The sequence below is a fragment of the Scyliorhinus torazame genome, chromosome 1 (genome assembly GCF_047496885.1).
Source record: "Scyliorhinus torazame isolate Kashiwa2021f chromosome 1, sScyTor2.1, whole genome shotgun sequence".
NCBI classification, from domain to species: Eukaryota; Metazoa; Chordata; class Chondrichthyes; order Carcharhiniformes; family Scyliorhinidae; genus Scyliorhinus; species Scyliorhinus torazame.
In genome coordinates, this window is record NC_092707.1 from 278,378,713 (window position 1) to 278,406,113 (window position 27,401).

At 44.5% G+C, this 27,401-nt stretch overlaps 1 protein-coding gene across 7 annotated transcripts in view; it reads right to left on the minus strand.

Annotated features, from left to right (window-relative positions):
* tasp1 (taspase, threonine aspartase, 1) overlaps positions 1-27,401 on the minus strand; it is a 147,127-nt gene that overhangs the window by 77,524 nt on the left and 42,202 nt on the right. For all 7 annotated transcript variants that reach the window (XR_011947000.1, XR_011946999.1, XR_011947001.1 and 4 more), the window contains 2 exons: positions 13,054-13,133; positions 9,494-9,600 (listed from right to left, as the gene is read on the minus strand). Coding sequence is in view for 4 of the 7 variants with exons in the window: in XM_072506482.1 (XP_072362583.1) it covers positions 9,494-9,600; positions 13,054-13,133 (187 nt within the window). In the remaining 3 variants the exon portion in view is untranslated. The remainder of the gene's footprint in view (positions 1-9,493; positions 9,601-13,053; positions 13,134-27,401) is intronic.

Genomic DNA, 27,401 nt, shown 5'->3' on the forward strand with positions numbered 1-27,401 from the left:
CTGAGGAGTCCTTGTTCACGATTCACATAAGGTTAACGTGCAGGTTCAGTCGGCAGTTAGGAAGGCAAATGCAATGTTAGCATTTATGTTGCGAGGGCTAGAATACAAGAGGTAGGGATGTACTTCTGAGGCAGTACAAAGCTCTGGTCAGACCCCATTTGGAGTATTGCGAGCAGTTTTGGGTCCCATATCTAAGGAAGGATGTGGGCGAGACGGTAGCACAGTGGTTAGCACTGTTGCTTCACAGCACCACAGTCCCAGGTTCGATTCCCGCTTGGGTCACTGTGTGCGGAATCTGCACCTTCTCCCAGTGTCTGCGTGGGTTTCCTCCGGGTGCTCCGGTTTCCTCCCACAAGTCCCAAAAGACGTGCTGTTAGGTAATTTGGACATTCTGAATTCTCCCTCAACGTACCCGAACAGGCGCCCAAGTGTGGCGATTAGGGGCTTTTCACAGTAACTTCACTGCAGTGTTAATGTAAGCCTACTTGTGACAATAATAAAGATTATTATTATTATGTGCTGGCCTTGGAAAGGGTCAAGAGGAGGTTCACAAGAATGATTCCTGGAATGACGAGCTTGTCATATGAGGAACAGTTGAGGAATCGGTGCCTGTACTCGTTGGAGTTTAGAAGGATGAGGGGTGGTCTTACTGAAACCTTACAGGATACTGCGAGGACTGGATAAAGTGGTCATGGAGAGGATGTTTCCACATGCAGGGAAAAACTAGAACCAGATGGCACAATCTCAGACTAAAGGGACAATCCTTTAAAACAGAGATGAGGAGGAATTTCTTCAGCCAGAGGGTGGTGAATCTGTGGAACCCTTTACCGCAGAAGGCTGTGGAGGTCAAATCACGGAGTGTCTTTAAGACGGAGGTAGATAGGTTCTTGATTAATAAGGGGATATGGGGTTATGGGGAGAAGGCAGGAGAATGGGGAGGAGAAAAATATCAGCCATGATTGAATGGCAGAACAGACTTGGTGGGCCGAGTGGCCTAATTCTGCTCCTATGTCTTCTGGTCTTAATCATGCAGAATTCTTACTGTACAAATAGGAGCTGGCCAATGAAAAGTAGACTACTCCGAATACACAAGATGTTAGTTCACCAGGTTAATAGAATAATAAAAGAGCACCTGATAAGTTGAGAAAGAATCTCAACAGAAACTCAAGTACTTGTGTGGCACGGTAAGTTGGTGAACTATATCACTGCACCACACAATAGTATAAATGCCAGGCTTTTTTCTCAACAGAAAAAACTTCCTTACTTTCTCCCTCTACCCAAAACCCATAATAAATTTCTATCCCAAGTGCGTAAAATTAGCACAAGGCACTTGAGGAAATTGTTGGATGAGAGAAAATATATTTAATTGTTGCTTCAACTGTGCCACTCACTCACATGTCCCCACCTACTGGCTGGTGAAAGAACAACAATAGCAGTGACCCTCCTGGGATAATCACAAAGAGCACTGCATTTAAAGGCAGACCAATTACTTTAGGAAATGTTTCTATCAACTTATCCCACATCTTGTGAACATGCCAAGCAGACTACAGTCTATTTGCTTCACCTTTTCTTACTATGCTGGTGATAAACTGTAAAAAAAGACAGCTGCAAATCTGAGAAACTTGAGAGCTCCTCAAATAATAAATGAAAGGAAGCACATAGTTGTTAGTAGCTATGAAGAATTTATGAGAAATACCAGCTTCATGACTATAATAAAAGGTGGTGGGGTCATAGTTTTAAATTGCCCCTCTTGGATTCATAAAGAAATTGGCTCCTGTTTTTATAGGATCCAATCATTGTGTTGCAGAAAACAGTTCCTCAAAGGGAAAAAACAACAAAATAAAGATGGAGCTCAGAAGAAAAATTCATTACATTCAAAGATTCAAATTAAATACAACTGTTCTTTGTGATTACCAAAGTGCATCTATTCCTATTTTTAGCTACCTCTACGAGAGGAGAAAACATAAATATGTACTCAGGATTCCAAATAGGGAATCCTGCATTGGCAATTTGACCCAGTAACTTGCTAAAAGCCATTAGCACCCCTATATTTCCCCAACCAAGTTATTCCTCCTTGCAGTAGGGGACAGTATTCAAGGTAAGACAAGAATTAGCATCAGATCATGTGCCCTAAAATACCATATCATCTTTATATACACCAGAAAATATCCTCTATCTCCATTCAGTACATTCAGGAAGCAAAGTATACAGTTTAAGAGCAACCAGATGAGGTAGTGAATCAATAATTCACAACACCAGTGCAATCAGATAGTATGATAAAGATTCTTGGACAAATGTCTTCTACTTCAGCTACATTTACTACAAGCGTAAAATTGAAATATATGAATTCCCCAAAAAGTACATGTCGCGCGGTTCGCTATTTCCAGTAAACTTCATTCTCCAAATTTCTAGTGTCTGGCAATGAGCAACCAGTGGCAAAGGATACATAATAGTAACTTTTGTACCTTTACTTCATGAAGTGCGTAACTTCCTAAAGTTCATTAAGTCACAAGATGGGAGTGAGATGTATTAGGCAATGTTCAGCAATAAAGTCTAGTTATGTAAAAACATTACCCAATTTTCACCTCTTAACATTCCATTTTGCCTATGCAGGAACCTCAAGACCAAATAAAGACAATGTTGCTTCTTCAAGAGGTTCAAATTACTGCAAATGTATGCCCTTTAGAGAGTTGAGCCACAGCAAGCAAACACCAATGCCAGGATAAACCTCAACTCCGAAGGAGATTTATTTTATTGTTAAAACAAATGCAAAACATCAAACCCAACACTTCGCAAGCTTCCCTTCATAAAAGTAGATTGACACAAATCTGGTTACCAACTCTGTAACCCTTCTTGGGCCTGACTGTATAAGATATTGCAACTTTAGAAAATACACATTTTCAATCAGTTGCAGTCTCCTTGTATTTCACTTGACTGAAAAGCTAGATAGTGAATAAAAAGAGAAAATGCTGCAAAGACTCAGCAGGTCAGAAACAGTTCATTTTGAGTCCTTATGACTCATCTCAAAGCAGGAGTTTCTCTCTCCACCAATGCTGCCAGAACTGCTGCGTTTTTCCACCATTTTCTGTTTTTATTTCAGATTTCCAGCATCTACAGTGTTTTACTTTTATTTTACCAGATTGTAAGGTTACACACAAAAAACACACATTCCTGCAGGTAGTACAAATACCATCAACTCCTCCAGCTGAATGTTAAACCTGAGCACAAAAATCAAGGCTGACATTTCAATGCAGTTCACCTTTTTTCCTTTATTCTTTCAATGAACGTGGTTTTTCATTGTTCCAAATCCCCAATTATCTTTGAACGGAGAGGCCCATGAGCCTGGAGCCAGAGGCAGGACAGACCAGCTAAGGATCATCCAATTATTATTTTTTTAAAATTTTCAATTAAGGGGCAATTTAGTGTGGCCAATCAACCTACCCTGCACATCTTTTGGTTGTGGGGGTGAGACCCACACAGACACGGGGAAAACGTGCAAACTTCACATGGACAGTGACCCGGGGCCGGGATCGAACCCGGGGTCCTTAGCGCCTTGAAGCAGCAGTGCTACCACTGTGCCACCTGGACCTGCTAATTATTGACGATGTAAGGGCCTTATCCCCACTAGCCTCAATTATCAAGCTGGTGGGAGTAATTCGGGTGGGGTTTGTGCACCCATCATTGCTCGCAGAATAAAGCCACAGCATGCATCTCAAATACTTGTGGATTCTTTTTTAAATTGAAAAAGAAAAGCCCCCTCCTTCAAGGAAACTATTTGATAGATATTTTATATTTAGATAAATTAAAAATTGTATCATAAGTTATCCAAACTTTTGAGGTAACTCCAAAAGCAAATATTTTAATGCTAAATTCTATTTATGTCCCATAATTACAGACTGTAAATATAGTAAAAGAGCTGAAGAGAAATTGTAGATGATCAGAAATAAGACTTGGCATTTTGTGATGCTTTTAACTTTTTTTTTAAAACAAAGGCTGTACATTTTTAAGCTACATTTGCGAATCAGTGTTGTTTCTGAGTTCGAAGATTAAAGGATTGGATCATGATTCACATTTGGCAACTTGGCATCTACAGGAACAGAGAGCAGCAAGGAGAATCCAGGTGAAAGACGGGACGAATGGCTGAAGCGAAGGTGAGCGCGAGACGACAACGGCAGCGAAACCCATCCGGTAGAAGCAAGTTACAACACCAACACCAGACCCATTCGAGTATTACCCTCTGTAATTGTTTTTCCGGCACCCAAACGTATATCTACCTCCCCAGTTTCCTCCCCCTCCCCCCACTCCACAAACAGATGCCTACATATCTGTTGTAGATAATATTGCCAATTGTACAGAGTTGCTGCTGTTGAGCTGGTGCATAATACCTTACCAGTTACTTTATTTTATTTCTTTTTTATTATTACTTTTTTTTATATATACACCTTATTCTGTGTACATAACGGTAAATATACTTTGTTCAAAAACCTAATAAAACACATTTATAAAAAATGATTCACATTTGGAGTTTCTGAATAAAGTTTGGAAATTAAATGGTGATTTCAGTAAAACAAGGCACTAATCAAGAAAAGATCAAAATTAGTTTAAGCTTTATACAACTGTCAATTTATTTTTGATCACTATAAAAATTAATGCCTAAAAGTGATGAACAGTAAGAGTTGAGAATATTTATTTGCCAGCACACATAGGATGTGAAAGAATAGATGTACCTGAAGTGGGTATGGGTGACATTACACAGAGACGTGCGACCGTGGGCTGAACGCTGGCTGAAGCTGGGGCCGGGGTCCAGGCAGCCATCTGATTGCGCACCCCACTGACCACCAACCTTGGACTCTGGTTCTGCAGAGTCACACCAGCTGTATGGGTGCCCACACTCCACCATATCACCCACCCCCTCCCAAAAACCGGACCGCCGGTGAAGTATTGTGGCCCACTCAGGGGAACACCTGCAGTAGCTCCTGAAGGGGGCACCAGACAGAGGCCGCTGGGCGTACTGCTGACAAGGACAACGCTAGCCAACGGTACCCCTGGCAGCAGAGACAGATGCCAGGACCAGAGACCCCCACAGTGCCAGGCACCGATGGGGCCAGGGGTGCAGGGGCAGAGTCTACAGTGCCAACCGGGGCCACTGTGTAGCCCGGTGGACAGAGTTGGGTACGGGGGTACGCACCATGCTTACATGTCGGCCTTTCAGCCCCTGCAGACAATGGATATTGGAATCCAACCAGCAATGGTGGTCTTCCTCCGCAGCCCTAGGGGATGCACTGTACGAGCTGGAGCTGCTCGAGGAGGAGGAAGCTGCAGCAGGGGAGCATACCCCAGAGGAACAGGAGAAACCGCTGATGGAGAGCCGGCCTCCCAACAGGCCGAGGAGGTGGAAAAGAGGAGCCGCATGAGGCCTTGCGTGTACCGCTGTCATTCGAGGACCTGTCGGATCGGGCATGCCGAAGATTCGGCTGAGCAAGGAGAGTGACATATCTGCCAGATCATGGTGCGCCCGGCACTGCGAGGGAATAGGGGAAGGACACCCGCTCCCAGTGGCCGTCAAGCTGACGGTTGCCACCTCCTTCCAGGCGCCGATGGAGACCTGTCGGAATCTCAGAGCTCAGTGCACACCCATTTCAATGTGAACCGAGCCCACCAGGATGGCCGGGCAGCTGAGATGCCCCACGTCCAGGGGGTGATTGATGGGACGCATGTCGTGCTATGAGCACCTGCAGATGACAGGCCACTGTACACAAATCGAAAGGGGTTCCAGTCAATGAATGTGCAGCTGTGTTTAATGCATGTCTTCCACAACATCTCCATCTGGGACTGGGCCACCTCCCTCTGTGCCTGTGCCACGTCGGCCAGTGCCTGGGCAATGCCACCGACACCCTCAGCCATGGCCCACTGTAACTGGGCCACACTCAGGAGTGCTGCTGCAATATCTAGGTGGCTCTGGCACATGGCTGCCTGTGAGAGGGCAGTCCTGTCCTGTCCTGGGCCACCGCCTGCACAGAGTGCCCCATGGCTTGGATACTGATCCATAGCCGAAACCTTTGCCGCCAAAGCCTCTACCGTGGACACACACATGTGGTGTTGGCCTGGGTGGCACTTATGGTCGGCACCACCTCCTGTCCCTGCACGCGTTGGACTTCACTTGTGCCTGCAGGTGTTGAATGTTCGCCGACAACCCCTTATGCAGTCCCTAGCTCTGCGACTGCATCTCCACGATCGATGGGACTGTCCGTTCCAGAAGATCAAAATCCATCTGGATGGCAGCAGGTCCCTGGGGTCGGCCTGCCCTCCAACCTTCCTACCCCCACCTGCTGTACCGGAGCACGTGTGTGTGGTGCACACCAGATAGCGCCCCAGGAGACTCTTCACTAAAGTGCCCAACTGAGGTGAGTGTCTCTGGGATGGTGGAGGGGTTGGAGACAGCTGTGACGGAAAATCCATTTCATAGTCTGATTCGAGCTCTGGGATGTCCAGGGTCTTGGGTATATGACCGGTGTTGGTGGCCTCGTCGAGGGTCGGCACCTCGGACTCTGGCTGTGGCTGGGGACAAGGGATACTAGAAGGGCCCGCTCCATCATCAACCAGTCCTGCAAGACACAGGACAAGACGTATGACTAGACCGCGGGCCGTGGGGTAGTGTGGGCATGAGAGTGGTGTGACAGTTAGACAGTCCGACGCATGCATCCCAGGGAGTCGGGAGTCGGTAGCTGGTGGCTTCAGTGGCCAGGGCACCCAGCCATGGCGGCCAGTATGGATGCCTGCATGTGGTGCAGGGTGGCATGTGGTTCAGGGTGTGGGTTCAACTGCCCTCCGGGTGGCGGGGTAAGGTTATGGGTGTGTGGGATGAAGGATGGTGCCAGCCAATGCCCAACTCACCCTGGCCTTCCTGATAAGATCGTACAGTTTCTTACGATACCACTGGCCTTTCCAGAGGGCATTGGGCACAGCACCATCCTGGAGCCTCTGCCTCCTGCGCCCAGGCACGATGACAGCTGGTAGCCTTCTTCCCAGGCCAGGGTACAGGGTTGCTCACCTTTCCTCCACAGTGTCCAGCAGGGTATCAAGCGTGGCGTCTGTAAAGCAGGGTGTCGCTCTCTCGCTACCATCTCGTTGGCTGGGATGGTGTGTGGGGGAGCGAAGTGTGTATATGTGGCTACAATTTGTCGGCCTGAGTGTCAAACGCAAATCCCACTGCTCATTGGAATTGATTGTGTTCCACATGGTGCCGGTGCTAGCCCTAAGCAGTCTTTGAATTGGTCCAGGTGTGGCGCCAGGTGCTGTTGTAGAAGTCCGCAAATCCTGCCCCGGCGTCAATACTTAGTCTCAGGAACAGAGAATTCGGCTGACTAAGTGTAAATGTTTAGGCAGTTTTAATTACTTCAATCTTCATCTGATTCTGGAAGCATGAATGTCATGTTGCTGCATGGGTGAACTTGGAGAACAAATAGCATTCAACCATACACAGCTGAGACAACACAACCAAGCCTGAGCCAGTAAGTGTACACAAATGTTTACCAGCGGAGACCGCTGGACGGCATTATAAGCAGCAGCATTAGCTGATCTGTCCACCCATTAGTTTGAGGATGCTAGAATCGGTCAGTATTTTTACTACTGTTCTGTTTTCACCCAATACTTCATTGAACAAAAACGATTTTGACTGCTACGGCTCAGTAGCAAACAGCAATGAAATTATCCATTGCTTATCAAGAATCATAGAATTTACAGTGCAGAAGGAGGCAATTCAGCCCATCGAGTCTGCAACGGCCCTTGGAAAGAGCACCCCACCTAAGCCCACGCTCTACCCTATCCCCGTAACCCAGTAACTCCACCTAACCTTTTCGGACACGAAGGGCAATTTAGCATGGTGAACCCACCTACCCTGCACATCTTTGGACTGTGGGGGAAACCGGAGCACCCGGAGGAAACCCACGCAGACACGGGGAGAATGCGCAAACTCCGCACAGACAGTGACCCAAGCCGGAAATCGAACTTGGGATCCTGGAGCTGTGAAGCAACTGTGCTAACCACTGTGCTACAGCACAGTGGTTAGCACAGTATCTTCACAGCAACTGGAAAACTCGAAGTACTTTTATATAAACAGCAAAGAATCTTCAAAAGCAGCAAAATGTTAAAATCTTGGATTTCCACTATTAGTATATTCTTTGGATACAGATACTGGAGCCTTATTGAACAGGTGGTACCTTTCAAAACTGATCCCAAACACAGTTCTTCACATCAGCCACAAGTGATCCCTACTTGGCTACAAAGACAACACTGATAGATTACAAAAAGAACAAATGTAGTTTATTTGGCACCTATCAGAATCATGTCATGGGTATGAATTAAACAGAATTGCAAACTCAGCGGGGCCAGACACAAATGAGTCTTGTGCTGGTACAATCCTGAAGTTTAGAAATGTAAACCAAATTAAGCTGCAAACAAGGTATTTGCATTTTATAGATAAATAGAGTTAGGACAAAATCTGTGCTTGCTTATTAAACTTCAAAATAGAAGCTGAAGCCTAGCTGTCTGCAAATTCCAAGCAGGTGCTTTGATCTGTCGCTGGCTAGGGTAAAAGTTTGGTTCTAGCTCCTAATCAAATTATGGGCCCTTTGAAGAATAATGGGTAGATTCCAAACTATGACAATCAAACTGGAATAGCTTCAATTTCCAGCAAATATCAAAGTACAAGTTTGCAGATGCATGCAATATACCCTAAATGGCAGGATTATCAATGGTGCTTTGTTCTGAGAGGTTCAAAATATGCATGGTTTAAACCATCAGCAAATTCTGGTTGACATCTGACATGCTCATTAGCATGGAATTCAAACATCTATCAATGTGCCTTTGAACTGGATAAACTTAACATGTCTTCAGAGTTCTTTTGGTCCAGAATATAAGACTGTAGACTTTTTCCAACATCCTTAGTTCACTCCCATTTCTGGAATTGACATTCAGACTTGACAAATGATTCACATTGCCCATGTATTGCACTACTGTGAGGTTTTGCACAAGACGTTCATCCAAAAGCTAGATCATTTTACCGTCTTGTGGAATGTATCTACTTCTGCTTTTTTCAAAGTATTTCCACCATGAGAAACTTTCTGGGCTAACTGTGCCTTCCTCAAATAGCTGTTTCAAAACAATTTGCAGAATTTTATGTACCCTGTCAGTGGGTTTACAGGTGGAGGGCCCGCAAAATTTCCTGGGTCACCTTCCCCCCCACCCTCATCCTGTCTACAATTGTATTTTGAGGTGCCCACCCGCCCTTACTCCAATTGAGGCCCTTACTTAACTTGGGGCAGGCCTTACAATGTGAAAATCTTGTCCAACTTTTCAGAAGCTTCAGAGGGATCTCCATTTTTCTATCAATGGTGGTCTATTTTTTTCTCACTTTTACATGATGCACTTCAGGACTACTTTGAAAATTAATCTTTTCTGTTCTTATTCTTAGGGTTAAATAAAAAACACTAACGTTTTCAGACACTTCTCTCCTCTTCTTAGTCTGAATCATTTCTGTTTCCACCTTCTCTGCCAGTTCCAGCTTTCGTCTGTTTTTCCTAAATGCAGATAAACTGAACTCTAAATAGGATTTAAAAAAAACATTATTGATGGAATATGCCAATATTAGTTACTTACAAAAGCTGAAAACATACAACAAATGGAAGTGAAGTTTTATTCTTGATTGAAGTTTTAGTAATAATGAACCAGTCAAAGAAATGTATAAAAGATTCGAAGTGTAGGGCAGCACGGTGGTGCAGTGTTTAGCATTGCTGCCTCACGGCGCCAAGGTCCCAGGTTCGATCCCGGTTCGCCCCCACAACCCCAAATATGGGCAGAGTAGGTGGATTGGCCATGCTAAATTGCCCCTTAATTGGAAAAAATGAATTGGGTACATTAATTTTTTTTTTAAAAGATTCAAAGTGAGTCGAGTTCACAAAGATTTAACAGTGTTCCTCACTACATTGTTTGGCCAGTTAACTCAGTATATGATGTGAGACGGAGTCACACACAGGAGAGAGCTCATTTTATCCTTACTGTGTGCTTAGGTAGAAAACCTCAGTGAGGACATAGTGTATGGAAAGGAAAGAAAGTGAAAACAGCATCTGATTCTCTTCCATACACATGGTTAGTGTTCCTACTTCTGACAACTATCCTACTAAGGAATCAGAAGCCTGTTCTACACAGTCTGATTTTCTTTTCAAAGCAAAAGTAGCGAGGTGTAAAAAAGCTGATTCATTATCACCTGTTTTAAGCTACCAAGTCCAAATTAACACCCTAAAGCTTTTGCTTCATTTTTTTTTCTTTGGAGGCAATATTAGTGTTCTGTGCAAAACCCAAAAACGAAACTATTTCTAAACTTCGTTTAAACAAAACGTGCAATTTAAATCTAGGAATAGGGTCAGGTGCCATCACGTCTATTTGGCATCGCATGGAGTTTAAACTCAGTGTTGTGTGAAACATTACATTACGCAAAAAAATTCTCAAGGACCTTAGTGGACCCCAAGCATTTCTTCAAACCTGACCAATTTAAATATCTAGAGAACACAAAATCTGCAATCCACATTCCCTACATTTAAACTGTTGGGAACAGGCAGAGGAATGGAATCAACGTGCAAAGTTCTATCAGAGGATTGCCACCATCACAATGCTTCAAATCACCTCCTTCCAGTGCTTTAAAATCCTACACTTCGATTCGACTCCATTACATAGTTGTTAAACCTCTGAAAAATACATGTGCAGTTTGTTTGCAACTTTTACAAGCATCTCCTTCTCGCTATTCGGTGACCTATTGTATACTCAGTGGGATAATAGTTTCTTAATTGTAACCAAATGGAGTTTGCATGTTCTCCCGGTGTCTGCGTAAGTTTCCTCTGGGTGCTCCGTTTTCCTCCCACAGTTCAAAGATGTGTAGGTTAGGTGGATTGGTCATGCTAAATTGGCCCTTAGTATCTAAAGGTTGGTGGGGTTATGGGGAGTGGACCTAGGTAGGGTGCTCTTTCAAAGAGTTGGTGCAGACTTCGCAGGCTGAATGGCCTCCTTCTGCCCTGTAGGGATTCTATGACTCTGTCCTTTGGTCCTCAACCATGCCACCCAGTGCTACCGTAGTTTCTTCAATCAATACTGCCAATCCCCTGCTTTTTATCCATTCCTTATCTTGCCTCAATATTTTTATAGCCATGAATATTAAGTTTGCAATCTTCGCCCTCTTTAAGGGAGGTCTCCATTATTGCCACTTAATCAAAGTCCCATGTGACAACTTGTGCCTGCCACTCAGCAACTCTATTTACCACTTTGTGCATTTAATGTACATCCACTCAAAATCCATCTTATACTGTTATTTCTGAACCATTCTTCACTGTAGTGTCAACTGCTTTTCCTAGTCCTCGGTGCACCATTTTTCTCTTCTCTTAATCTTTTCATTTCCCTGCCAAATTAGTTTAAACTGTCCCCTGCCCCAAGTGCCAGATAACCTTCCCACAAAGATATTGATTCCAGCTTTGTCAAGATGAAACCCACTCTGTACAGGTCCCACCTACTCCAGAACTGCCACAATGTTCCAAGAATCAAATACCTAGTTTCAAATTCCTAGGGGTGCACATCTCCAAAAATCTGTCCTGGTCCACCCATGTCGACGCTACCACCAAGAAAGCACAACAGCGCCTATACTTCCTCAGGAAACGAAGGACATTCGGCATGTCCACATTGACTCTTACCAACTTTTACAGATGCACCATAGAAAGCATCCTATCAGGCTGCATCACAGCCTGGTATGGCAACTGCCCGGCCCAGGACCACAAGAAACTTCAGAAAGTCGTGAACACCGCCCAGTCCATCACACAAACCTGCCTCCCATCCATTGACTCCATCTACACCTCCCGCTGCCTGGGGAAAGCGGGCAGCATAATCAAAGATCCCTCCCACCCGGCTTACTCACTCTTCCAACTTCTTCCATCGGGCAGGAGATACAGAAGTCTGAGAACACGCACGAACAGACTCAAAAACAGCTTCTTCCCCACTGTCACCAGACTCCTAAATGACCCTCTTATGGACTGATTTCATTAACCCTGTATGCTTCATCCGATGCCAGTGCTTATGTAGTTACATTGTATATGTTGTGTTGCCCTATTATGTATTTTCTTTTATTCCCTTTTCTTCTCATGTACTTAATGATCTGTTGAGCTGCTCGCAGAAAAATACTTTTCACTGTAACTCGGTACACGTGACAATAAACAAATCCAATCCAATCCAATCTGAAGCCCTAATTCCTGCATAATTTCTTAGCCTCGCATCAACTTGTTTTATCTCAATGCACATTATTGTGTGATAATGGGAACAATCTTGGAAGGCCTGCTTTTTAGTTTCCTCCCTTGCTCCTGAAATTCTAACTGTAGGTCCTCAATCTTTTTCATGCCCGTGCCATGGTTTCCACATTGGAGCAGAACTTCTGGCTGTAAATGTCCTGCACTCTCCCAAGTGATATCCTTCAGATAGGCATCAGGAAGGCAACACAGCATGACATCTCATGCTGGAAGTTACAGAAATGCCCATTTCTCCCCTGACTATCAAATCCCAATAACCCTGCATTTCCACACTGTGCTCTGCCCTCCTGTGTAGTCTTTTCCCCCACAAGTTGCATTATGTAGGCCAGACTTACTGAATAGGCATGAAATCAAGACAGGAGTTACAACACTATTCCAGGGATTGCAAACCACTCAATAACTCATCAGCAATAAAAAAAACAATGGATTCAATGTAGAAAGTTCTGACTAGACAGTTTGAATGTCCTACAATCTCCTAAAGAGAATCTGTTCAGAGGTTAGGAACCAGGCTACCATTAAGATCCTTAAAAAAACTTCTTTCCAAGAAATCAACTTATTGAAAAGTTGGCCATTAATTTTAGCATGCAAAAATTGTACCTAATGGTACAGCAAGTATAACTGCAAGTTTTTTTTTAAAATAGAGAACTTTATATTTTGTTAAATAAATAATTCTAGCAATTTTCAAAAGATTAGAAAAGCATAGCTGACTTACTTGTTGCCATTACGTCAGGAGGACATGGTACAATTCCATGATCTACTGCCCATTTGTAAGCCCCTTTGCCTACTAAAAAACTAAAACAAAGGAGAAGATAATTGTTAATTTCAATGAAACATTAATATAAAATTCACATTTACAATATCCAGGTAATTAAAATATAACAATGCTAATTGTATAAATTAAGCTCGTGTCTACAGATGATGGGGTCTGAGTAATAACTAAAGCACATAAATATCTAACTTCAGCACATAAATATAAAACGGGCAGCTAAGAGGGTCATTCAGCCTGTGCCTGCCTCTCTTCTGTGGCTATATCCGTCCCTGGAGAGGGAGCAAGCGGTGTCCACCGGTACACTGGAGATCTTCTGCGACCGGTGGGCGCCATAGGGGCTGGAGTGCATCATCAACAACTGAAATGGTAATTTAATTTTGTAAGTTTCCTGCTACAGTTTTAGTGTTCGTTACAATAATACAAAAGTATCCCTTTAAAGGGAGTTGTCATTTTTTAAATACTCTTTTTGAAAAGAACGATAAAGGGACACTTATTGACAGTGGTGGTACATAGTAGAGTTAGGAGCATTTGTAATGTCTCTATTTGTAAAGAAATCTATAACGGAGTAAAGATTAACTTCTGGTCTTCTCCTTCACCCATTGGCTGTAATTCATTTAATCAAGGATTGGAGAAGGCATCAGAAACATACAAGGCCTCCAGAAGTACTTTACAACTGACTAATAAGCAATGGAAGAGATGATTCAGTTGGGTCTCAAGGAGGTTTTTAAAAAGGAACTCTAATGGCAGTGCAATGGGAAGGGGGAAATACACAGGCCAGGGACTGAAGACTGTGGGCAAGGTATCTGGCTGGGAGTGTTTGCAGAGAAAGAAAGATGCAAAATTTGAAAATATAAACAGGTCAGCAAAGACAGAGGCGGTGGGTGAAATTAATCCAAAACACAATGTAAGCAACTGTATTTTTTTGGCAAGTTGGGAGTCTGTGGAAAATAGAACAAGACAGCATTGGAGTAATGTTGTCTGGATGTGACAAAAGCATGAATAAAGGTTTAGGCAATGCAGGGGTAGTTGATGTTGCAAAATTGGAATTAAACAGGTTTGGTGATGAAGTGATTGTAGCAGTAAATGTTGGAAAGTTGGGAATCCGAAGTGAACATGCACAAGGGTTCCTGAGGTAGATAACAGTCTGTGTGATAGCGCTCGATATGGGCAAGCTAAATCTGTGGCTGATTTTCAGCAAGGTCAATTATGTACCAGGTATGCCCACTTTTGTATGATTCGGACCTGAAAACGTGAAGACAGGGCAACTATTGGAGTGAAGGGGTTGCGATTAAATTGCTGGGAACAAAGGACATCAAAACTTCACGCAAGCAAGGCTTTTGACCGGGTGCAATGAGCATTTCTATTGGAGGCGCTGTGTCGGTTCGGGTTCAGTCAGGGGTTCGTGCATTGGGTTCTCCTGCTGTACAGGGTGCCAATGGCTTGTGTTTGGATGAACAGGACGTGCTTGGGATCCTTCGGACTGCATCGGGGACGGGACAGGGGTACCTGCTCTCCCTGTTGGTTTTTGTTTTAGGGATAGAACCGCTGGCAATGGCATTTAGGGCGTCAAGGGGTTGGAGAGGGATTGAGCATGGCGGGGCCGAGTACAGAGTCTTGTTGTAAGCAGACGATCTTTTGTGACATATTTCGGACCCAGTGAGCAGCTTCGAAAGGATCATGAGATCCTGAGGGAATTTGGCCAGTTTTCAAGGTATAAATTGAACATGGGAAAAAGTGAGGTGGTTCCAATTAATGCTAGAGGGCAGGAGAGGAGGCGAGGGGAGTTGTCGTTTCCAGGTGATGGGACTGAGTCTTCAGTAACTAGGAATTCAAGTTGCGCGGAGCTGGGCACAGCTGCATAAATTGAATTTGGCACAACTGGTGGAAGAAATAAAGGCAAATTTGAAGAGGTGGGATGTGTTGCCGCTGTCACTGGCTCAGCACATAGAGGTGGTTAAAATGACGGTGCTGCCCAGGTTTTTGTTTGTGTTCCAGAATCTCCCCATCGTAGTCCCCAAGTCCTTTTTCAGGATAATTTAGGGGTTTCTGTGGGCAGGAAAAGTTTGATGAACTATTATTGGGCAGCGAATATTGAAATGATGAGGAAATGGGCAGTAGAGGAGGGATCGGTGTGGGGACAGATGGAGGCAGCATTGTATAGCGGGACGAGTCTGAGGGTGCCCCTTCTGTTTTCACTCGTCTGGTTCCGAGCACGGTGGTGGTTTCAGCGCTGCGAGCTTGGAAGCAGTGCAGGCAACATTTCGAGTTGGAGAGCATGTCGCTGTGGGTACCTATGTGGATACCATGCTGATGTTTATGAAGCTATTACACTGAATCTGCTGCTCTGGATTGGAATAAAATTCATTATTTTACCTCCTATTGGTATTCAGTTAACGGGTCTATAATTATCTGGGCCATCCTAACGGAAGTCGACTATTTAGCCCCTTGAGCCTATTCTCCCATTCAATTGAAATGTGGCTGCTCTATATTGTAACTCCATTTACCAGCCTTGGTTTCATATATTGGATCTTGATTTTAAAATTTTCACTTGACCTAACCTCAGTAGCTTTATGGGAAGGGCAAAGTAGAGCGCCACATTTCTCCCTGTTGTGTTGTGCTTTCTGATATCATCCCTTACAGCCAAGCTATAGTTTTTTTTTTTTTTTTTTTTTTATAAACAGCCTTGTTTGGGACAGTCCCATGGAAGGAAATTTCTATTTATCCCATCAAATCCTTTAATCGTCTTACATCTCAATTAGATAATCCCCTAGTCTCCTATAGTCAATGAAATGAGTCTACTCTGTGCAACCAGTTCTCAATTTAACTCTTTTAGCCCTAGTATCATTCTGGTGACTGTGCATGCACCCATCTGTCATATGTGTCTCCTTTCAAAGGCAGGTACTATGTTCGAGAAGGAATTTTGTGATTCAAAGCCAAAGTCTGCCCCTCTTACTATCATCCTCTTCAGAGGAGAAAAGGCAAGTCTACAATGAAATTAGTAAACTATCCACTGATCTTGGACAAGTCAGTTGAATCAAAATTGCAAAAATGGATCAGATACCAAGATTGCCCTGGCTTCTCCTGCTGACGAGATCGAGACTGGCACTTCTAAGTCAGTTCCACTTAAGCCAATGACATTGCCAGTAAGAGTGGCAACTTAACAAGCTGTAAAAACAAACAAAAAAAATTCTCAATAGCTGAAGATATAGCATTGAAGGAACTCGCCGAGAAATTTTGAGAAGAGGCAGTCTCTCAATTCCTCTTGCAAAGAGAGTTCTGGTGTTGATGGAGCACTTAATAGTCAGAGCACCTTACACCTATTGCATCAGATTCAACTTAGGCTGAACTTAATTGCCAAACCGAAGACTTTTAGCAATAGCTTGAGCATTGGGGACTATGACCCTCTGTCCCTTCTAATCAAGTGAGTTTTACAGCAACAATCCAGGTAGTACGAATTAGAGACCGAAGTTAGAGGATTTTTTTTGTGAATCATGAGCAGCTTTGACATCTCTCCTGACAAGGGAGCAGGTGCTCCCTCCTGGAATTGCTGGAAGTGCTTTTTGCCTACACTTGATTTCCTTCCTCTCATTGTACCGGAGGTGTCCCTCTGGATAGAAATGGAAACATAGGTCTCTCCTCAGCTATAGAATTCTTTGCAGTCAGAATCTTCCAACAAGCAAGTCAGTCAAGGTCAACATGATGGAAGACAGGCAAATGTTTGGTGTGCTAGGCATCGAAAAATTGGTTCAGGATTTATGAAGAATATTTTGATACCCCAGAGCTCTCGTCAATCAGAAACAGAAACTTTAATCAGAAATTAACCCAATAAGGTACACCTAGTGAACCAAATATCCACTACATCACAATCCATTTTTCTTAAAAGTTACAATTATCAATCTCACTGCTATTGTTCAATGTTTGAGATTTGTATCCAAATTATTTCATAATTCTATTATTAACTGCACATATTGCTCCAGTGATATTACACACTTTAGTAATACACATTTTAAACTGTCTTTTCTGTCAGCTTGTAACTGACATAAAAATGGCCTGTTTCTTTTGAGATTTATTGTAATTTAGAAGTCCAACGGTTAGAATAATCCCTCCAGTGCAGTAGGCCATTCGGCCCATCAAGCCTGCACCGACCCTTCAAATGAGCACTGTACCCATGTCGATTTGCCCATCCACCTTACCCTATCCCTGTAACCAAATAACCTACCTGCACATCCCTGGACATTAAGGGGCAAAAATTTAGCATGGGCAATCCACCTAACCTGCACATCTTTGGTCTTGGGAGGAAACCGGAGCACCCAGAGGAAACCCATGCAGACACGGGGAGAACGTGCAAACTCCACACAGTGACCCAAGGCCGGAATTGAACCTGGGACCCTGGCACTGTGAGGCATCAGTGCTAACCACTGTGCCACCGTGCTGCCCAAAAAGTGGGTGCTTTACTCAATTAATGCAAATTGTACAGCTTTAACATTTTCAAAGAGCCAAGATTTTGTAACTATGTAATTTTTTTTAACATGCACGCTTTAGCTAGCATTCAGAATTCCAATTTCCATCAACCTGCTGTGAATTTGCTCTCTCCCAGATCTGCTCTTAATTTGAAAATTAAACCCAGCAACCATATTTATTCATCAATAGCTCAACTGCAACGAAAACACAATATTCGCTTGCCAGGCTGTTTTATGCAATAGAACACATCTAAAGCAGCTAAAATAAGACGTGCTCATTTGCAAGTGGTATGGAATACAACAGCAGTCTCATGCAAGCAAAAGTTCTTTTTTTTAAACAAACAAACTGAGCCTTAGGTCAGCTCACAGCATGCAGAAGGAGGAGGAAAATCTGTAGTACATGGCCACAATTTTGAATAGAAAGAACCAGGTGTCATGAAGTGTTGCGATGAGTTAATTAAGCGGAATACACTTTTCTTATCTCTACATTGCTATGCTTTTGGCAAAATCCTTTTCATCTGAGTGACAAGATTTGAATGGTCTACCAGCTGTTAATGGCCCTAGATATCAAGTGCACTTTAGATGGTAGGGTGGGCGGGGAATGAAGGCGCATCCTCTCGCAGCACAAAATTTGAAATACGTGTCTGAACTGTGTTGGTTATATTGCCATTCAAATTTCTGCTAAAATTAATTTGCATAATCACATAGGTAAAATCCATTAGGTGGATTGGCCAAGCTAAAAATTGACCCTCAGTGTCCAAAGATGTGCAGGTTAGGTGGAATTACCGGTTTAGGGTAGGGGAGTGGGCCTAGATAGGGTGCTCTTTCAGAGGGTCGGCGCAGACTTTTTCAAAAATATTTTTATTCTCCTCCTTTTTCACATTTTCTCCCAAATTTACACATACCAACAATAAACAATAATCAGTAACGAGTGCAATGTCAATCCTCATATCAATAACAATAATTCCATCCTCCCACCAAACATTAGCCCGCATGTTAACATAAACAAATAACAAAAAGGAATCAGGAATCACCCATAGTCACCATTAACACATAGTCCCCCTCTCCCCCCAACTCTGAGCCCCCCAATCTCTCCCCCCCCTCCTCCCCCCTAATGTTCGATGTAATCCAAGTCTCGAAAGTGCATAATAAATAACGCTCATAAATTGTAGAACCTCTCCATCGTTCCCCTCAGTTCAAATTTGACCTTCTCAAGAGTCAAGAATTCCAGCAGGTCCCCCTGCCATGCCAGGGCGGACAGGTTGATTTCCATCCCAAAAGGATCCACCTTTGGGCGATCAACGAGGCAAAGGCACAACACCTGCCTCCGCACCCGTTTCCAACTCTGGTTAGTCTACCACCCTGAATATGGTCTCCCGAGGGCCTGGGTCCAGTTTCATGTGCACCACTTTAGAGATTACCCGAAATACCTTCTTCCAGTAATCCTCCAGCTTTAGACAGGACCAAAACATATGGACGTGATTTGCAATGTTCACACACATCTTCTACCCTCTCAAAGAGCAGGCTCATCCTCACCCTTGTGAAGTGTGCTCTATACATGGTTATGGGCCAGGGTTTAGAGAACCCCAAAGCGTATCATGGAGTTCACCTGACCCACAACTTTTAATAGATTGTGGTATGGGGAGCATACGACCCACTCTACAGGTGTGATACAGCAGAAATGGAAAAGTATTTTTTAAACCAATGTTTATTCTATAAACTCAAGTTAACCTTTTTAAAACATAGTGAACATCTTAGCAACCATTAGTTCAAATACAACCCCCAAAGAATACAACACTAAGTAATCTTTAATCTGTCCTTTTAACATGCATAAGACTTTAAAAAAAGACCTTTAAACAGAAGCACATCAGGTTAAAGTCACTACTGAAAGTAGTTACTAGTTTTAAATCTCCAAAGAATCGATTTACAGTTTTTAGATTACAGAGAGAGACTAATACCCCATCTGGCTGTGACTGCAGCTATCCAGCATTGAAAACAAAACTAAAATGTTCCTTGCAGCAAACAGCATAAAACGAAAGTAAAAAGCTGACAGACAGCCCAGCTCCACCAACACTCTGACATCACTGATAAACACCCATTTTTATTTATTTATTTATTTAATTTTTTTTATAAAGGCACATTTCTTAAACACCCATTTCTTAAAGCTACTCTCACATGACACCTCCCCCCAAGAAAAAAAAGCCATCAACTTCAAGATGGTTTCATTTTTCACCTTTTCACTATCCTTTAAGAAATGCACACAGTAAATATACATTTTCATTTCAAAAAACAACACACGCAAACAGGTATAATAATATAGTCCATTTTTGTTCTTCTTCCTCCAACTGAAATCCTTCTCAATTGACGGTCTCTTTGAACAAGAAGGTTCTTGCACGATCCGTCCATTTCTCTACGCCTCGGCATTTGTTCTTCTTCCTCCAACTGAAATCCTTCTCAATTGACAGTCTCTTTGAACAAGAAAGGTCCTTGCACGATCCGTCCATTTGTCTACGCCTCGGCATTTCTCTTTAAAGTCAGATACTTTAGTTCACTCTGATCACAGAGTCTCTTGCAATTCTCCAACACAGGAGCGTTGGTTATCACAGCTTTCAGGCAGTCAAATGCCTGTTGAAAGTCCGCTGTCCACTGAAATTTTTTACGCTTCTTCAGCAAGTCCATCAGTGGAGCAATCACGCAACAAAACTTTTTCACAAATGTTCGATCAAATCCACTCATGCCAAGAAATCGCATTATTTCCCGTTGTGTCGAGGGTATTGGAAACTTTTGCATAAAGGCACCTGCCAGTAACCTTTAAGTAAATCCAGTTTGGAAATAAAAGTTGATTGTCCCACTTTCTCAATGCAATCCTCCAAACGTGGGATAGGATAAAAGTCCGTTCTTTTAACTGCATTAACCTTTCTATAGTCCACACAGAACCATTAGGTACTGTCTGGTTTAGGCACCATCACTATAGATGAGCTCCATTGACTGCAACCCACTTCAATTATGCCATTTTTAAGCACACTCTCAATCTCTTTGTTAACCTGTGCCAATTTTAAAGGTCTGTATGGATGTTGTTTGATTGGAACAGGATTTCCCACATCTTCATCATGTATAGCCATTTTAGTACTTCCCAATTTAATCTCTACAAACTTGCCCATGTGATATCAATAACTCTTTCAGGTCAGTCATTTATCCTCTGGAAGGTAACTCAACAATTTATCCCAATTTTTAAGAACATCCTCGTTTTCCAATTTAATTTGAGGTATGTCAAATTCACAGTCATCTGGATTTGGTTTGTCACGGAGTTAGAATCATTAAAACCTCCTTTTTCTCTCCTTCCCTTTCAAAGTACCTTTTAAGCATATTCACATGACACACTCGGTGAGTCTTCCTTCTATCTGGTGTGTTTACCACATAATTCACCTCACTTAATTTCCTTTCAATCTGATACGGTCCACAAAACCTTGATTTTAAAGGCTCACTTACCACTGGTAACAACATTAAAACTTTATCTCCACTGGCAAAACTACGAACTTTGGATTTCTTGTCCGCTACCCGTTTCATCACATGTTGTGCAACTTTTAAATGCTGTCTAGCCAATTCACCTGCTCTATTTAATCGTTCGCTAAAATTTGACTCCTAATCCAACAATGTAATTTTCGATTTCGCACTCACCAATTTTTCCTTAATCAATTTAAGTGGTCCTCTTACCTCCTGACCAAAAATTAGTTCTAAAGGACTAAATTTGGTTGACTCATTAGGTGCATCCCCTAATTGCAAACAGTACGAATGGAATTCCTTTATCCCAATCCTCTGGATAATCTTGACAATAAGCCCTCAACATTGTCTTTAATGTCTGATGCCACCTATCTAACACTCCCTGCGATTTTGGATGGCACGCAATTGATATGAATTGTTTTATTCTTAAGCTATCCATAACTTTTTTGAATAACCTGGAGGTAAAATTTGATCCTTGATCCGATTGTATTTCTGTGGGTAGTCCATATCTAGTAAAGAATTTAAGTAACTCCTCCACAATCTTTTTAGCTGTAATATTACATACTGGAATGGCCTCCGTAAACCTAGTAGACACATCCATTATAGTCAAAAGATATTGATTCCCACTTTTCATTTTAGGAAGCGGTCCTACGCAATCAATTAGGACCCTTGCAAAAGGTTCCTCAAATGCTGGAATGGGGATTAAGGGCGCTGGTTTCATCACTGCTCGAGGTTTCCCTATCACTTGACATGTGTGACATGATAGACAAAATTTAACGACATCTTTATGTAGTCCAGACCAATAAAAATGTTTCTGGATTTTAGCTTGAGTTTTCCTTATCCCCAAATGACTTCCCACTGGTACCTCATGTGCAACTCGCAACACCTCCTTTCTGTACCCTACCGGCAATACTACTTGATGAACTTCTGCCCACTTTTCATCCGCCTGCATATGTACAGGTCTCCATTTGCTCATCAAGACATCACTTTGACGGGAATAACACTCTGGTATACACTCAGATTCCTCTTCCGTGTATGCTTTCTGATACATCCGTTTTATTTCTATATCTTTCTGTTGTAACTCCGCCAATTTTCCTGAACTAAAAATATCCGCCTCATCCTCCACCTGTTCTTGTTCCTTTTCAACCATCTGATCAAAAATAGTTTCTGATAATTGCACTTCAACATCATCATCACTCTTTGATTTCTCCTCGTCTTAACCTGTGACTTTGCGACCTTGTAATTTACCTCACAATCCGGAAAAATCCCAGGATACCCATCCTCCAACACTGCAGTTGTCTGATTTTCCACTGGCTTATCAACCACAGTAGGCATCACTCCCACCTGCGATCCAGCTACATCATAACCCAAGATAAACTGTATTCCTGGACAAGGTAGTTTCTCTATTACTCCTACTACCACGTCACCACTCTTCACTGGACTTTCCAACCTTACCTTATATAATGGAACACTACTCCTCTCACCCTGAATTCCACACATTACCACCTTTTCTGGCAATATTCTTCCCAAACTACATAATTCCTCATCTCTTACCATTAAAGATTGACTAGCTCCCGTATTTCTTAAAATTGTGACTTCTTTACCTGCTCCTCCTGATACACAAGAGTAAACTTTACCCACACAAGTAAATTCTTTGAAGAGATCTGGCACCTTCTTATCAATCATCTCTTGATTAGGCTGTACAATCTTTTGCACCTCCTTTGCTTCCCTTGGGCTTTCCTTTACCACTCTAACAAACCCCACTGTCTTATCCTGTTTTACCACATCAGCCTTCCCAGTGCTTCTCTTCAACCACCAACACTGTGACTTTACATGGCCTAGTTTATTAGTGAAAACATTTGAAATTTTTAATTTCTTACCCACCCTCCTGGATTTCTTTTTTTAAAAAAACAATTTTAATGAGGTATTTTTGGCATAACCACAGTACAAAAACAATAGAGTACAAAGAACAGTAGTCAAAAGGCAACCGCCGACCTCCGTCCCTCCAAGGCCCTACTCTATCCTCCCCTAAACCCCCCCCCCCCTACCTGCTGATGATTAATTCTCCGCAAAGAAGTCAATGAATGGTTGCAACCTCCGGGCGAACACTTACACCGACCCTCTCGAGGCGAACTTTATCTTTTCCAGGCCGAGAAAGCTCCCAAGGTCGGTTAACCAGGCCTCTGACATCGGAGGCCCAGACTCCCTCCAAGCCAGTAATATCCGTCGCCGGGCTACCAAGGAGGAAAAGGCCAGAACATCTGCCTCGCTCTCCTCCTGAACACCCGGTCTTCCAACACCCCAAAGATCGCTACCCCTGGACTCATTTCCACCCTTGTCTTCAATACCCTCGACATGACATCCGCGAACCCCTGCCAATATCCGCTAAGTTTTGGGCATGCCCAGAACATGTGGGCACGGTTCGCTGGTCCACCTGCACACCTGACACACTTGTCTTCCACCCCAAAAAAGCTACTCATCTGGGCCGCTGTCATGTGCGGCCGGTGCACCACCTGAAATTGGATCAAGCCGAGCCTTGCGTATGTAGAGGTCGCATTGACCCTGCTCAGCACCTCCGCCCATAGGCCGTCTTCCATCTCACCCCCCAGTTCCTCCTCCCACTTATGCTTCAGCTCTTCTTTATGCGTCTCCTCCGCCCCCATTAATTCTTTGGAGATGTCTGAGACGCTCCCCTCTCCCACCTGTCCCCTAGACACTACCCTATCTTGAATCCCTCTTAGTGGCAGGAGTAGGAAGGATGGTACTTGTCTGCGCAGAAAGTCCCGCACCTGTAGATATCTAAAATCATTAACTGCTGCCAGCCCGCACTTTTCCTCCAGCGCCCTTAAGCTAGGAAAGCTCCCTTCCAGAAACAGGTCCCCCATCTTCTCAATTCCCACCCTTTGCCATACCCGAAATCCCCCATCTAAGCTCCCCGGGGTGAACCAATGGTTGTCACATATTGGGGACCAAACTGATGCACCCACTGCAACAACGAATATCCTCCACAGATCCTCGGGGCCGCCACCACCACGGGACTGGTGGGATATCTTGCCGGCGGGAACGGCAACGGTGCCGTTATCAGTGCCCCCAAGCTGGTACCCCTGCATGAGGCTGCTTCCATCCGCTCCCAAGCCGCCCCCGTCCCCACTACCCACTTCCTTACCTTCGCAATATTGGCCGCCCAGTAATAATTACTAAAATTTGGCAGGGCAAGCCCCCCCCTCCCCCCGATTCCTCTCGAGCATCACCTTTTTCACCCGTGTGGACTTACTGACCAGACAAATGATTTTGTTAATCCTCTTAAAAAAGGACCACGGTATGAAAATCGGGGGGCATTGGAATACAAATAAAAATCTCGGCAATATAGTCATCTTAACCGTCTGCACCCTCCCCGCCAATGACAGCGGGAGCGCATCCCATCTCCGAAACTCGCCCCTCATCTGCTCAACCGGCCAGGACAAGTTCAACTTGTGTAACCGGCCCCAGTCGCACGCCACTTGTATCCCCAGATATCTAAAATTGGCCCCCACTAACCTGAACGGTAACTGCCCCAGCCGGCCCTCCTGATCCCTTGCCTGGACTACAAACATCTCACTCTTCGTCATATTCAGTTTGTATCCCGAAAACCAGCTAAATTCCCCCAGAATCACCATAATCTCCCTCATCCCTGCCCCTGGATCTGCTACATATAGGAGTAGGTCATCCGCATACAGAGATACCCTATGCTCCACCCCCCCCCCCCCCCCCCCCCCCCCAAACCAGCCCTTTCCAGCCCCTAGAAGCTCTGAGCAATTGCCAACGGCTCTAGGGCTAACGCAAACAGCAGTGGGGAGAGGGGACATTCCGGTCTTGTCCCCCGGTACAGCCTAAAATAGTCCGAGGTGCTCTTGTTCGTATTTACACTAGCTTCCGGGTGCTGGCACAACAGCCTGAGCCAGTTGATAAAGCCCCTACCAAACCCAAACCGTCCCAGCACCTCCCATAGATAGTCCCACTCTACCCGGTCAAACGCCTTCTCTGCATCCATGGCCACAATTACCTCAACTTCCCTTCTCTCCGGGGGCATCATAATCTCATTAAGTAACCTTCTTATATTGGCCACCAACTGCCTACCCTTGACAAATCCGGTTTGGTCCTCTATCACCACCTCCGGCACACAATCTTCAATCCTGGAGGCCAACACTTTGGCCAGCAACTTAGCGTCCACATTAAGCAGCGAGATCGGCCTTTAGGACCCACTTAGGTCCGGGTTCTTGTCCCGCTTCAATATTAACGAAATGGTGGCCGTTGACATCAATCGGGGGCAGCACCCCTCTATCCCTCGCCTCGTTAAAAACCTTGACCAGCAACGGCCCTAATATCCCGGATAATTTCTTGTAAAATTCTACCAGGAACCCATCCGTCCCCGGAGCTTTACCCGACTGCATTGCCTTCAAGCCCTCAGATATTTCTTCGGCCCTAATTGGAGCCCCCAACTCATCCATCAGCTCCCTGCCCACCCTTGGGAAAGTCAGCCCATCCAGAAAGCGTTTCATCTCCTCGGGCCCATGGGGAGTTCCGAGCGATAAAGTCCGCTATAAAAGTCCCTGAACGCCCTGTTTAGCTCAGCCGAATCCCCTACCATCTCCGTCGACCACCTTATCAATTCCCCTGGCCGCCTCCCTCTTCCTCAACTGCTGTGCCAGCATTCTTCTGGCCTTTTCCCCATATTCATACAGCGGCCCCCTCGCCTTTCGAAGCTGCTCCACTGCCTTGCCCGTGGACAGCATCCCAAGCTCAGCCTGCAGCCTCCGACGCTCCCTTAACAGTTCCACCCTTGGGGTCACCGCATACCTCATATCCATCCGTAGGATCTCCTTGATCAGTCGGTCAGTCTCTGCCCTATCCGTCCCATCTCTATGAGCTCGGATTGAAATCAACTCCCCTCGCACCACTGCCTTCAGCGCCTCCCAGACCACTGCTGCTGAGGCTTCTCCAGTGTCATCGACCTGCAGGTAATCCAGCATGAACTTCTTTACTCTCTCGCACACCTCCTCATCCGCCAACAGGCCCACGTCCAATCGCCACTGCGGGCGCTGGAAGCTCTCCTCACTAACCTGCAGTTCCACCCAATGTTTGGCATGGTCCAAAAGAGTGATGGCTGAGTACCCCGCGTCCACCACCCCCGCCAGCAGATCCCTACTCAAAATGAAAAAATCAATCCGGGAATACACTTTATGTACATGCAAGTAGAAAGAAAACTCCCTAACCGTCGGCTACCTAAACCTCCATGTGTCGACCCCCCCTTCTGCTCCATGAACCCTATCAGCTCATTTGCCATCGCTGGCACCCTCCCTGTTTTCGAGCACGACCAGTCCAGGCCGGGGTTGATAACCGTATTAAAATGCCCTCCCATCACCATCTTGTGTGAATCCAGATCCGGTATCTTCCCCAGTGCCCTCTTAATGAATTCAACATCGTCCCAGTTCGGCGCACAGACGTTAACCAATACCACCTTCCTCCCCTCCAGCTTACCGCTCACCATGACATAACGGCCCCCCCCCCCCCCCCCCGTCCGACACTATACTGCCCGCCTGGGAACTGCACCCGCTTATTAATTAAAATCGGCACCCCAATCGTCTTGGTATCCAGCCCCAAATGGATGACCTGACTGACCCAACCCTTCCTCAGCCTAACTTGATCTGCCACTTTCAGGTGTGTCTCTTGCAACATCATCACGTCCACCTTCAGAACCCTCAGGTGCGCAAACACACAGGGCCTCTTGACATGCCCATTCAGCCCTCCCAACGTTCCAGGTGATCAGCCTGGATGGGGGGCACCGTGCCCCCCGATCAGCCATCCCCCTTTCTGGGCCCGCCCCTGCCCATGCGCCGTGCCACCAACGTGGATTTCTTTTTTAATCTGAGGTACACTCTCCTTATTATCTCCCATCAGATCACCTTTACCTTTACCACTTGAGTATTTCTCATGTCCCCAGTTTCTATCCCTCACAGGCTGAAACTGATGTCGGAAACCAAGCTTTGATTTATGAACCAATTCATAATCATCTGCCATTTCTGCTGCTAACCTCGAAGTTTTAACCCTCTGCTCTTCCACATGAGTTCTCACTACATCAGGAATTGAATTTTTAAACACCTTCAAAAGTATAATTTCTCTGAGAGCTTCATATGTTTGGTCTATTTTCAAAGCCCTTATCCGCCTATCAAAATTACTTTGTTTGAGTCTTTCAAACTCCATGTATGTTTGACCAAATTCTTTCCTTAAATTTCTAAACCTTTGTCTGGAGGCACTAGTTCATATGCACCGAAGATGGATTTTTTTCACCTC